At 39.2% G+C, this 14,748-nt stretch overlaps 1 protein-coding gene across 2 annotated transcripts in view; it reads right to left on the bottom strand.

The window, feature by feature from the left end:
- Positions 1 to 14,748, bottom strand: part of UST (uronyl 2-sulfotransferase) — a 160,461-nt gene that overhangs the window by 64,362 nt on the left and 81,351 nt on the right. For both annotated transcript variants that reach the window (XM_032681582.1, XM_032681583.1), the window contains exon 4: positions 10,186 to 10,265. In XM_032681582.1, coding sequence (XP_032537473.1) covers positions 10,186 to 10,265 — 80 coding nt within the window. The remainder of the gene's footprint in view (positions 1 to 10,185; positions 10,266 to 14,748) is intronic.

Genomic DNA, 14,748 nt, shown 5'->3' with positions numbered 1-14,748 from the left:
GCAAAAGATGTTGCAATGCATTCAACACTGCATATTCAGCTTCTTGTATGAATACACTTATCAAGAGAATTATGGGTGATTCCAGCTGTCCTGTGGAAATGGCTGTTGCAGAGAGTAACTCTGCATAATGTTAGGAATGTCCATATAGAAACTGAAGTACATTGGGTATAATAAAAAATAAATTCCTTGGCAGTATATATCATGTATACAATCTACAGAACATAAAAATCAATGTAACTGAAACTTAAAACATGGCTGCCCTGTTCCAGATGTGAAATCCTACATAATCACCATCAAAGAGGGAGCTGTGGATATCATCATGTTTGAGGCTTTGAATCTACACAGTTTAACTTGATAATCTGTGATTCAGAAGATAAGTGCAAACTGGTACTATTTTCAGAAAACAAAGCTGCAAAATGAGAGAATAAAGAAGGGAGTGATTTACTGGTAAAGAGCCACTTGAGCCACAGGCTAGAGAGACATAAGCAAACATTTTGCACTGTAATGAAAATGGGCAAATGAAACCCAAGGCATATAGAACCAGAAGCAGAGGATACTCACAGGGAAGGAGCAGTTCTGGCAAGGACATGCTTGCTTTTACACATTATCGGCATTGTGTGAGACCTTACAGGCCAGAATAATCCTAGTTTCCCTTTCTCTGAGAAGCAGGAGCAGAAAGGAGCAAAGACCTGGCACAGCACTGATGTGACCATGCACAGAGTCCATTTTCAGCAAAGCATTAACAAAGTTCAATACAAAATGATGAAAAAAAAAAAGAATTAGAAGGAAAAAATATAGAGAAGGCTGAGACTTGACTGCACGACAATGTGTAAGAAATTACACATCAAAGCTTACATGGGAAAAATTTGCTGAGCCTTTATATAGTGGAGAAATGTACTCCGAGATTCAAGGAAAAGGAGTCAATTGGACTTCTCAGAAAAATTAAGAGGAAGAATAACTCACAATTTGCAATCCAATAGAAAAATTCAGTATTGGAAGAATTTACCAAGAGCAGCAGATTCTCCATTACTGGTGATTTTTAATCAAGACTTATATTTTCTATCTGAAAGATGAATGTTTTAGGTTCAAACCTAAGGAGTCTGTATCATGCATTACACAAGGATAAGAAAGACTCAAACTGACTTGGGACTGTCACAGTCCATCTTTTTGCCTAAAGCTATGTAATTGCCACCAGCAGCTGTGAAATCCTCAAGTACAATCTATTCTGTTGCTTTGCTGTCCTAGTTGTTCAAACCTTTTCCTAATGTCTGATCTAGAACTCTGTGATACAATTCAAGACACCGTTTTGTTACTGTTACTGATGAAGAACCCTTTATCTCTGCAGAACCTCTTTAATAAAAAGTCGGAAGTGTTATCACAGTCCCCTGTTTCCCAGTCTTTTCTATTTGTTTTTCTTTTCCTGCCCTTTTAGGTAAATTTTTTGTATCTCTGATCATTTGCTTTATTCTCTTTTGTACCCCTCTAGAGTAATCATTATTACTTCTTAAATTACTTTCTTAAATTAAGTTACTCCCAGACTGGTAATCTACAGTGTGAACATGAGCATGGAAGCCAAACAACAGTAAAAAAAAAAGGATAATTGAGGTGTTATGCCTGATCCCACCTTCAGTAACTACATTTCAAGCAATCACCTCCATTCTGAGAATATCATATTACCAGCTGAATGAAAGATAAAAAGTCCATTATGCAAAGAACACAGGAAATCTAGGGAAACAAATTTTAAATCAAATAATCTTAAAATCTGTGGAAAAACTCACCATAAAGCAATGCTTTTTAAAAAAAAAACCCCCAAAAAATCTGCTTAGACCATACAAAGGTCAAACTGCATATTAGATTTGTGCTTAGCCTTCCATCAAGTCACAGTTGAAAAGCATCATTACACACTCACATCATTAAAAAAATGTAGTATAAAAAAGTAAAAAAAAGATGTAGGAGGGATTACAGCACCATGTGGCCATTCATTAAATGTGTACTTTACAAGGCAGACCTCACATGATGGTAGAAAGTGTTTCATGAAGTGTTAGCGAAAAGTATAGATTATAATGAACACACATAAAGACACAGTGTTAAGGCCATGCACATAAGTTTAGGTGACTTTTGCCTACTATTAAGAGCTTACCCAGAGGGTAAAAAATTTTTTTTCTTAACCATGTTTTTAATGACATTTCCCTATTTATGTATGGGGGTTTTTTTTAAAGGAGAACAAAACCACATCATGAAACTACTTCAGTAGATAATCTTAGGCTGCAATCATTGTTTCAAGATGTTGATTCAAGGAGACACTCAAAGGGCCCAATCCCTTTCACAGCTGAGCTGTATAGAATCAGTAATGGAGCTGACTGAACCACAGCTCTTTATACAAAGTATACTTGAGTTAGCATTCAAAGAGTCATGGACATTTAGCATCTTGTTATGTCAGCTCCATGCATTTGCCCAACACACTATTTGCAAATGCTAGTTGAGCACGGTTAACAAACACAATAGGCATGTTCTGTAAACATATACACGCTGTGTGGGATTACTTGTTCCAGAGAAAGGAAGAAACAAAAACCCTCAAGTTATTAAAAAATCTCAGTGTTCTGACAAATATCTCATGACATTTTCTTAAGACAATGAAAACACCATCACAGAATCACTCGGGTTTTACTGACCTCTAGTCAGTCCATAAAAAGAAAAGAATTTCTATTTCCAAATCAGTGGACCAAAGACATGTACATAGGTTAAGTCATGGCAAAACAAGATACTTATCTGCAAAAAAAAAAAATACAGCAAATATATCATCCAACCCTTAAAAACAATTAATGAGCTCACATGCAAGGCTTCCAAACACCATGCCGCCAGCACGGAGTGTGCTTGGGCTTTCAAACTTGCAGCTTATTCACATGACAAAGTTAATTCATCGATTTACCTCCTTTTTGTTTGTTAGCTATGGACACATTTTACAAGAACAAGGAATGCTATAATGTCAAAGGGCTGTGTTAAAATAAAATTTTTAGAGCTGCTTCCGCATGGAAAAAACCACAGAACCAATGACTAACAAAAGAACCCCAACAACATTCAGAAACTAAGTTTAGTTTTGGGCTTATCCAGACTGAATTTGTCTTTGTCCATCCGTGCCTTCATATAGCATGTGATTTATTGCTACCTTTAAGTCAGAATTCAGGTCAGAGTTGAAGGAAAATGGCCAAACTGACCAGCACTGCTGCATGTGACACTGTTTGCTGCTACAGAAGCTCAATTTATTAATTTTTATTCGTTAGTGTTGGCCATTGTGTCTGTGTAAAAAAGTAATAAAAAAATTAATCAGTAATGCTGATACAGACTACCAAAAAAAGCTTTTTCAAGAAAAACAAGAACTTTAGACATTAACTCTGCTAATGAAGAACAGAAAACTGGAAATATTTCTTACGTTGATTCCAGGGACTAAAGGCAAGTCCCTTCCCAAGCAAAGGACCCAGTAGATCTTTCCCTCCTTCCCAAAAGTTGTTCCCCCCCCCCCTTCACACTGAGCAAGAAGGACACAGAAGAGCTGGGGCTGTCATCCAAGAAGGGCAGAGGGAGGTAACTGCTGGCTGTGGCTCAGCCAAAGGTCCAGCAGCTCTGTTTTGCATGGCTTTCCCTTCAGCAGGTATACCTACAGCAGTGTGGTTGTCTCAGTCTGGCCTTCTCAATTTGGTTTGAAACCGGCCAACAGGTTCAGAAATTATTTAGAAATAATTTCTGATTATTTCTAATAATGGGAGGGGGATGGAAAGACATGCAGAACAGCTGGAACTGCTGTATGACTCCTTACTTTAAAAGCTTTGCTAAAAGTGAAGTGCTGTCCGCTCCTCTCAAGCACACGCACATGTATGCAAAATAAACACCACGGATATTAAACTGTAGCTGAAAGGAAGACGAGGGACAGCCCGACAGCACAGAAAGGGTGACTCCTCACACAGTAATGCTGGGTGATACCCCATCCCAGTTTAGAACAAATAAGATACACCGAACTGAATTATAAGAGCTAATTAAAATGTAAGATTAAATAGAGTCTGTGCTTTATCTCTGTATCTCCTTATCACATCACAGGAAATTTTAAAGGAGCTAATTCCCCAGTGGTCTATAACTACCGCAGAAAGTAAAGAATTGACAGCTCCAGTGAGAAATGAAAAAGCCTGTTTCACTCTCTGGGTGGTCTTTTTAATGCTTCTCCCTCCTGTGACTTTACCCTGACCTGATCGGCCAGCTTTTAAACAAGCAAAAGTCACTTACCAGTTACAGACAGAGGCATGTCATTAGGTTTTTACGCATTCCCCTGCAATGTTCACTTACCCTGAGAGAGGAGGGAATGGCCAAGCTTCCCACTCTGCTCAAACTGGGATCTGTAAGTGCATGTTTGGAAGATCAAAGTTCACTGTCAGAGGGAGGCATGGTGCCTTCCCGTGACCAAAACGAGAGCTGCACAATTCTTCATATCCCTGACTCATCCTGACCCAAAACCACAGCCTTGCCACCTCTGCATTCCTGCAAATGTTCTTTCCGCTTCTCTGAAACCTGTGACACTTGGAGCACACACCAAGCATCTTGACTCTCTGCCCAAGGACTCTTAGAGTAACTTAATTCAGCAGAAGATTACTGAGAGGTCACATGGAGCTTTTCCACAAACTTGGAGCTTCTTCCTGATCATTTTTTCTCAAGCTAAATAACTATATGACAAGTGCCATTTACAATAAAGAACAGAGAACAAACTGCAGCTATTCTGAAATAGCCTTTTATGTCTCTGCAGGTTATTCCACTTCTTCACAGCTCCTGCACTGCAACTCTGTACCACCTGGATCTACCAATAACCCCTGGAATCTCAGCAAATATATCAACATATAAATCTTTACCAGCTCAGAGACATTCTTCAATATATGCTTCTGTTAACATTTTGGATGCTTTTCCCAGCAACATCAGTACATAAACTTCAATTCAGAAAGAGACAAAAAAATAAACAGCCTCACCTTCCACAAAAGAAACAGTCCTCAAATGGACTGGATGGAGTAGCCAATCTCCAGAAGCATTGGGTTTTCTCCTAAAACTGGCACTAAATGCACCAAAGAGACTGGGAACAGAAGCTGTAGAACACTCAGAATAAAAGCTTTTTCTGTGACAAGTGCTATGTAGAAATTCACTCACATCAAAGAAACCCAAGAAAGTTTTTTATCTTCTGTTTGAAGTTGAAATTAATTAGATTTATGTCTGTAAAAATTCACATTAGATTTGCTTTAATGTGTCCCTTAAGATTTGTCTTTCTGTCTGCGTCTTTGCACTACTTTGGATTGAGAAAAGATAGTACTGAACCAAAAGATAAAGACGTAGGAGAGTAAGTGAGGATTCATTTACTCAGCTCAACCAACAGACACTCTTAAAACACTGTTCAAAAATGAGAGGAAAATGGCCCTGGCAAGCATTTCAGGTCAGGATAAGATTTTCAAGATTTTAGAACTTTGTTCAGCAAAACTAATGGTGCTTCAGAAACATGCATGTGCTTAAAATCACCACTGAAGGCTTAGCTCACTTCCACCAGAGATTTATTCCGGAAAGAAGATACAACCTTTTTTTTTTTCTAGTTGGAAATAATCATAAGTGAATGGTGTGATGCTTCTCTGAATAATCAGAGAGCTTTAAGTGCTAACAGGTTTGTAAGCAGGTACAGGGAACACAGGGGGAAAATTCAAGTGATTTGCCATTGCTGCTATTCCCATCAGCAAGCTTATTATTCTTACTACTGTTTGGGAAGCTGAGAAGCACCAGCGAGGATGAAGAAAAGGCTGAGGTACTTAATGCCTTCTTGTCCTCAGTCTTTAATAAAAAGACCAGTTTGTTCTTGGGGTACCCTGCCCCTTGAGCTAAAAGACAGGGAGCAGAATGAAGCCCACAAATCCAAGGGGAAATGGTCAGTGACCAGCTACATCAGATATACGCAAATCTATTGGGCCAGATGGAATCCACCCAAGGGTACTGAGGGAGCTGGCAGAAATTCTCACTGAGCCACTTTCTATCACTTACCAACTGTACTGGATAACTGGAAAGGTCCCTGTTGACTGGAAGTTAGCAAATGTGACACCCATCTACAAGAAGGGGGGGAGGGAGATTCCAGGGAACCACAGGCCTGTCAGCCTATCTGATGTCGGAGCCAGGGAAGGTTATGGAGCAGATGATCTTGAGTGCCATCATGCAGCACATGCAGGACAACGACAGGATCAGGCCTAGCCAGCATGGGTTTATAAAAGGCATGTCCTGCTAAGCCAACCTTACCCACTCCTACAGCAAGGTGACTTGCTTAGTGGATGAGGGTAAGGCCGTGGATATTGTCTGCCTGGACTTAATAAAGCCTTTGATATTGCTTCCCACCGCATTCTCCTGGAGAAACTGGCTGCTCATGGCTTTGACAGGTGCTCCATTCCATGAGTAAAAAAACTGTCTGCATGTCCAGGCCAAGTGAGTGGTGCTGGATGGAGTTCATCCAGCTGGCAGCCAGTCACAGGTGGTGTTTCCCAGTGCTCAGTGTTGGGGTCAGTCCTGTTAACAGCTTCAATAACAATCTGGATGAAGGGATCAGTAAATTTGCAGATGACACCAAGTTGGGCGGGAGTGTTGATCTGCTGGAGAGTAGGAAGGCTCTGCAGATGGATCCAGGCAGGCTGGATTGGTGAGCTGAGGTCAATTGTATGTGGTTCAACAATGCAAAGTGCCGGGTCCTGCATTTGCATCACAACAACCCCAGGCACCACTACAGGCTGGGGGAAGAGTATCTGGAAAGCTGCCTGGGCTAAAAGGACCTGGGGGTGCTGACTGACAGTGTCAGAACACAAGCCAGCAGTGTGCCCAGGTGGCCAAGAAGGCCAATGGCATCTTGGCCTGTATCAGCAATAGTGCAGCCAGCAGGGCAGTGATCTTTCCCTCTACTCAGCATAGGGGAGGCTGCACGTCAGTTCAGTTTTGGGTCCTCTCCCTACAAGAAAGACACTGAGATGCCAGAGTGAGTCCAGAGAAGGGCAATGGAGCTGGTGAAGGGTCTAGAGAATATGTCAAATGAGAAGTGGCTGATGGAGCTGCAGTTGCTTAACCTGGAGAAAAGGAGGCTCAGGGAAGACTTTATTGCTCTCTACAACCATCTGAAATGAGCTTTGTACCCAGGTGGGGGTTGGCCTTTCCTCCCAAGTAACAAGTATCCAGGCAAGAGGAAACAACTTCAAGTTGGGCCAGTGGAGGTTTAGATTGGATATTAGGAATAATTTCTTTATGGAAAGGGTTGTCAGGCATTGCAACAGGCTGCCCAGGGAAGTGGTTGAGTCCACATCCCTGCAGGCATTTAAAAGATGTGTAGATGTGGCACTCAGGGACATGGTTTAGTGGTGCACTTGGCAGTTCTGGGTTTACACTTGGACTTGGTCACCTTAAAGATATTGTCCACTCTAAATGATTCTACATCTCTATTCTAAGCAAAAGCAAAGCAGACTCTCATTTTGCATTACTCTGATTACATTTCTCTGCTTCTCTAGTACCTTGGTGATATGCTTTAAATGGCTTAATGCAATCCCTACAGATCTTGAGAACACTCAAGCAGAGAGGTGCAAGATCAGTGGAAGAGACTTCTTTTGTTCCAAATGTGACCTACCAAAAGAGTAGCAAAGTAATATGTCCTCTAAACCCTACCTGTCTGTCAGCTCAATATATGCAGGTAGAAGAAGAATAAAGTGTTCCTTATCCCTTTCTCTGAAGAAAAGCTTGATTTCAAAGGTATAAAATGCTAAACAAGAGAAGTCGACTAATGCCCAGAACTGCTTGCTCCTGCAAAAATTCACAAATTCCAGTAACAGCTCTGCTGCAATGACATGTAGAAAGTCTCATACCTTTCCTTGGGAAGGAGCATGGAGTTCACCAAAGTAGGGTTCTTCAATCTTCAAGCTGATCTTTGAGCCCTTCATGGATCTGAAGCTGCCCTAAGCCTGCAGTGAGGAGCCAACCTTGTCTCCTGTGCATCCCTGTGCATCTGTCCTGCTCCCCACTGTGCTGGCTGCTCATGGTAAGCTGTTGTCTAAGGTCTTGAGCTGTCAGCCAGAAAACACCACATCAATATTTTGACCTCTATTCTTTTAGGCTGGGGAGTTTTGCATGACTTTTATGTTGAGCTGGCAGAAAAGCTGGGGCAAACAGGAAGAACAGTATTCCACAGATAATATGAGTTCAGCTATCCACTAGAGATAGTCTGTAAAGGAATAGTTTAAATAAACCAAGCAAAACTAGAACACTTTCACGGTACTGTAATATTTATAATGTGCATTTAAATCACATCTTGAAATTTCTGCTAAGTTGATACCTGACACTTCATTTCCTAATGAAATCAGCTTAAAAAAAGCACACTAGAATTAAGGAACAAAGAAAATACTCAACATGGTACTTCAGTGTCAGGTATAACACTGCCAACAAATTTTGAAACTAGAAACTACAACTTCCAGAAAAGCTTAATTTACCAACAAACACCAAGAAATGCTAAACCATTAGTAAGCAATATTGATGTGATTCAATGCTGTCTGATTTAAAAGACTTATCAGCCTTTTCGCTACTCTACACCTACTACTTAAACCAAGCACACTCTCAATAAAACAAAAGATATGTTTTTCAGGTTTGCAAATAAGAGCCAAAAAGGAAGCTTCAAATAATCTGTACATCTTACATAACTTTCATGTATTTTCACAAATTTGTATTGGAAGAAATATGTAAATACATTGTAGATACATCATGTATATACTACAGAGGAAACATGATACCTATGTGGCAAGGATGTACCACAGGTATAGAAAATGGGATCTATAGGGAGGAGCAAGAGGTAAGAATATTCATCTTTTTATGGTGTACCAAAGGTTGAGTACGATCTCTGAAAAATCAGTCTAATCAAGAAATATCCCTTTGACCCTCAGGTGTGGCTACTTGTTTGATCTTGCAGTTTGAAGAGAAGAGATCATTTACCGAAGATGTGAAGTCCTAATGATTTTTACTCTTTAAAGATAATACATTAGAAACAAAATTCTCATGGAATCAGAAGAGAGAACAAATAATATCAAAGTTTTAACTCTCCTTGTTTCTATGTCAAAAAATCATGCCCACAATTATGTTCCATATCAAGTGAATTTCCAATTGCTCAAAATATTTTATTTTCTCAGAAAACAAAGCTAAACACCTTCCTCCCCCCACCCCCAATTTTATCATTTCTTACTACACTGGCTACCGAAGCCTGAGGCCAGGTACTCACATTACCACATAAACAAAATGCTGGAAAGTTAGGCAAGCTCTTGCAAAGATCTGCAGTAAATTCATACTTCTACAGAATTTTCTTTAATTTAAGTGCAAAGAATCCAACCTGCTGTCACAGACGGTATGGTTCCTGAATATGATTTCCAGATTAAATTTACAGCCTGGGCAATAACCACCTGCAGTCAGCTTTAACCTCTGTGGCTAAATGCTAACTGGCATCACTCATTCAAGTCCTTCCAAAGATTCCTCAGAAGTGTCATCCAAATTCAATTTTCTTCGCATTCCGTGCTATAAATGTCTCTAGAGTCTTGTTGCATACTTTTAAATAGCTGCCAGAAGAAACTGCACTCCCACGATACAGAGCATAATCTGTTTGCATGGTTTATAAATACTTCCATAGCCTGTGAAATGGGGACTATTTTGTCAGAACAAAATTAAATTGGTAAAATTGCTGGAGAGTCATTCCAGGTACAAAATGAATTAATTCAGTGCAGTTTTCAATCTCATATTAGCATCTGGCTATACAAAGATGAAGTGTTAAAAAAAGTGTCCTGTCACTTTTAAAACACAAGTGCACAGTTTAAAGACCCAAGTTACCATCTCTTGCATGTTGACTGCAAACATCGTAAATTATAATTGTCTCAGAGGCAAAAGCATATATTAGCATCCTGGCTTTTCACAAACATACTGTACATAACTATTCTACAGCAAACTGAGTGCAGGGAAAACAAAACAAAACCAACTTCTGAATGTGTCTTTCAGTGCCAGAAAGAAGGAAAAAAACCAAACACTGTATTGTTTATGTGTTACAGGGAAAATGTTCTATGTATTACAAATAATAGAAATCAATGAAAAAGATTTTTGTCTGAAAAAATGCCTTACCTTGAGAAGTTGAGGAAATGAACATGTCTAGTGAATAAATAGGGCTGCTCAGCAGTGCTTATGTTTTTAATCAATTCCATCTAAAAAGAATTAACAAATCAAATTTTCTGTGTTATGTCAATGCATATTTTGAGACAAATACAAAAATTTAAACCAGTATATGATGATACAACTTTTAAGTCTGAATTACTCAGGACCTCCTTCCCTACTATCCCTCCAAAACACTGTCATCAAGATAGCAACAACTACATTTTTATGTCTAAGCAAGAAAGCAGAATGCTGTCTGCAGCTTAACTATCATGGAGTTTATATACTTCCAAAGGTGAGTATAAATTTAAGGAAAGGCATAAACTAAAGGAAAAATCTAAACTCTGCCTAAATCTGCACCAGAGCTTTGCAAGTGGCAGCTGCCCTCTTGAAAACCCTAGCTCTATTCACACTAATGCCAAAAATGTTAAATATCTGAAACTGTAACAGAAAGTGGGAGCTGAGCCAATGACCATTTTCATATAACAATAAAACCTGCCAACTTAGCCAAAACACCAATTGATTTGCCTGTTTAAATACAGAAATCAGCACTTGCTATTCTTTTTGCTATTACAGCAAATTAGAAGCACAAATTAAATGAGCACTTTCAGAAAGATGTTGCTAAATTTTAGGTCAAGCACAGTCACATAATTTAAATTTTTTAAAATTAACTGAATAATTTAAATTTTCAGATAATTGACATGGAATAACGTAAACAGCACCATGGATATGAATATCTATTTTGTGTAAGCAGAGCTCTAGCTATGATTTACAGGAAACTGAAACTGTCTAGTGAAGCATCATGCTAGAGAGTCAACGTTTCAGTTAATTTTACTTCCTTCTTATTAATTTCCTAAGATTTATTTTTGGATTTTCTGTTCTGCGTTCAAATGAAGGCTATTTTATGGACACTGAACACAAATGCATTTGAAATGACAGGTTTATTGATTTTACAAACTGGGTAGTAGAAAGCAATTAATAAACTGGGAAAAAAAAAAGAGATAAGGCAGTGTGAACCAAACATTCTGGTTGGGATAATATTAATTTATGTACTAAATTTAAACACCATTAAGGAGACATTAATTAAAAAATGCATTTCTTAAAACTTGAATGCTATAGCTAACAAAATATGAAAAATATGGAGTCCAGCCTGTTATATGGTCAAGATAAAGTGACTGGCATGTAATGAGTTACTAGAATCAAAAAGAGCATAGGAAAAAATTACATCCATGCCATAACAAATATTAAATTATATTTAAGGACAACAATTGTTATTTTTTCCCCCTTTATTTCCCGGTTTCAATACGGTGATATTTTGCCATGGTTTTTACACTGTGTGTCACATCTTACTGGTTCTCATTCATCTTTCATTCTCCACCTTTTCGCAGAACACATACCTGTCTTCTTTCAGACAACACAAGCTACAGCCATTTAACTTCTAGCATTAAATAAAATGTGCACACACTAATATGCTTTTCCCTATTTTTCCACTGCTTTCAACAGTTTTATACATATACGTGTATGATGAGCTCTGTACAAAACAGTTCAGCTTGCCCATCTTCTTATGATGGAGCTTTTCCTGTCAAAGTAGTTAGAGTACATCAAAGCAAATTAGGTACAGATCTTGAGAAAGTATATCAAGGTATATTATATGTGAGAAAGGCTGTAAGCCCAAAGAAATGGAACATAAAGAAGACAAGATGAAAAAAATAAAGACAACATAAAGGGAAAAGAGAAACAAGAGAATATGGAGAGAAGATGTACAATTAAAAAAAGAAGAGGCAGGGAGGGAATAGTGCCCCTGCTTTAGTTAGTCATTTATGGACTCTGGACTGTTTGATTCAAGTACAAACAGGTCTTTACACAGCTTCTTCAGTACAATATAAATGCTATGGGTAAGAAATTCATAAACCTGAAGAGCAAAGCTTGTCCAGATCAGAATTAGAAAGCTCAGGAAGCTTTGCGATAATTTGCACAAAGGAATCAAGTATTGTTTATTGATGCTCTGAAGAGACAAAGACTTTCCTAGCAAACCCAACATGCTTACATTTCTTTAAGACTGGTAACTCTGTCAAAAAATTTTATTCATTCATCTTGCAGAATCAAACATTAGGAGACTCTGGAGGTCGTGTATCAGACGCCTCAATCAGATTTTTTAATTTTTTTTTTCTCAGAGAAGTTGCAGGAGAAGTGAAATTCTCAGAACTGTATGAAGCTTTATGTTATATTTGTCATTTATCCATGTTACTCTATCTGCATGAAGTAAGGAAGATGGCAGAAGGAAGTTACTGATATGGGATAAAAACTCTGTTTGTGCAACTATGGTCATCACTGTAATTCCATCTTGGAATAAATGAAAAAACATCATTAGAGTATAATTACGGAGATATAAAGATACTATACCCATACCAAGTAATCCCACTAAGTTTAAAAAGACAGGCAGCTTTAGTATAATACTGCTAAATGAACGTAGAAGGAAGTATATGTGCGTTACAAAGTACCATGCAAGCCTCCCTCGGCCCTCAGCTTACGCCAGGCAGATTCACACTACACCACCACTATGCTTCACATTGTATTTCATCTGAAGTCAGTGCAATGCACACATCAACCCACGGCTGGACAAGTACAGGCACTTCAGCCTCAGGAGCAAAGGGAGGCTGGAAAGATGCACAGAGAGCAGGACAGCATCTGGCTCCTGGCTTTTTTTTAATCTCTTGCTACCAAACTCAGTCTCTTGAACTATGATACTAGCTTACTCCAAAGTAGATACAGATTTTTGTTTTGACTTAAAGTCCTTCATATTTAGATACTTAATGATCAACTGGACTTGTAAGCAGATGTGGATAAAGCTACAATGTGCGTAAGACCAAATAAGCAAAACTTGTTCTTTTAAAAACCCTGCCAAAAGGGTAAGTAAGGCTCAACCGAAACAACACACAAATGTCAGGAGGGAAAAATAAATAACTGTAATGGCTCATGGCCACATGTAAATTGTGGCCATATTTCCCATGGGCCTCTCTCGCTCTCTGATCCCGCTGTGCTGAAATCACTTCAGTCTAACAAACCAACTGTATTGCTCAGGAATACCTAGTGATCTACCTCTACTTTTAAGATGATGGTAACAGGGAAAAAAAAAAGAAAAATCTTCCAATGTATCCCAGAAGAGTAAGGTCTCTAATGGTTTTGGTTGGTTGGTTGGTTTTGGTTGCTAGATTTTTTTTGTTTGGTTTGAAACGGTTTTTTTTTTTTGGTGAGGGGTGGGGTTTTTTTGTTTTGTCTTGTGGGATTTTTTTTTTTAATTTATGAGTGCAGAAGACCCACAGAGAGGAACAGTGGGCAGAGGATGAGAGCTGAGGAAAAAAAGTATTTTGGATGGAATGAGTGGTGAAGAAGAGTTACATACAAGTAGACATGATCTAGGGTCATCCTATGTTTGAAAAAAAATTAATAGGAACAAGCAGCACAAGATAAACGATCCTGGCAAACACAGCTGGGGTAGAGATGAACTAGAACACATGCATAGCTTGAGGGAGAAGCTGTAGAAATATAAAGAGAAGTCTGAAAGGAGCACACACCTTCTAGGATAAGGGCCCATAAAGAGCTATTTCTCTCTCACTGCTGCCCAGAGCTCTCCTGCAGGAGTTAGGCAGTTTCAGTGAAACAGCAGTCAAAAATATACTAATTTGCTCTCAAAATTAACTAAATTGCACCACAGAGTTAATGCTGCTAAAGAAGGATTCAGGGAGAGGGAAATGACAGGACATGGAGAGTGTGCGTGGAAGTGAAACAAAGTAGTGGGTGCGCTGTGCTCCCCAAGGAAAGGGGAGCATGCACACTGCATGACTGGAGTTTCCAGAGATGTTAGGCAACAGCAAGCAGTTGCCAAGACCTCTGTGGTGTGGTCAACGCATCTGCTGTCATTCCACTCACCCCCCTCAAACACCAACTAATTTTAAGGAACAGAGTCTTTCCTTATAATAATAACACCTTTCTACTGCTGTGACTGCTTGCTTAATCTTTTATTCTAATATTTTTCTCCTTAATTCGTATTCTGCACTAACTTTTAACCAGGCCCTTTAAAGAAGATGAGATCCACAGAGGCAATCCTGTAAATCACAAGATAGTTTTGAATCTTAAAGCCCACCTGAGCAAGAACACCAAGAGGCAATACTCTAAGAGGAAAGGTTTTTCCTTAGTCTACTGTCCTACACTACCACTGTAGGATCTCAGTTGGCCATACAAAAGAAATCAAGCTGTAATTACTCAGCATCATCCGCGTACTTGTAATGGGCTGGTGCTGCATTGCAAGTAACACTCCAGTAGATGGCACCGTGAAGTGACTCCAAGAGGGCTGGAGGGGGGCCCTCCCCAAGAGGGGAGAAACGTGGAGGATGGATTTTCTCGAGCCAAAGCATTGTTTCTGCACAAAAACTTAACTCCAGCCTTTGAGAGGGGACACTTTTCCCTCTTCTGGAAATGGCCAGCCCCTGCGCTGACTGCTCAGAGCAGTCCTGTTTTGTTTGAGATTTGCAGTAA

Source organism: Chiroxiphia lanceolata, chromosome 3 (assembly GCF_009829145.1).
Source record: "Chiroxiphia lanceolata isolate bChiLan1 chromosome 3, bChiLan1.pri, whole genome shotgun sequence".
Classification (NCBI taxonomy): domain Eukaryota; kingdom Metazoa; phylum Chordata; class Aves; order Passeriformes; family Pipridae; genus Chiroxiphia; species Chiroxiphia lanceolata.
The sequence above is the reverse complement of the archived record's forward strand: the minus strand, read 5'-3'. Positions and strand labels throughout refer to the sequence as shown.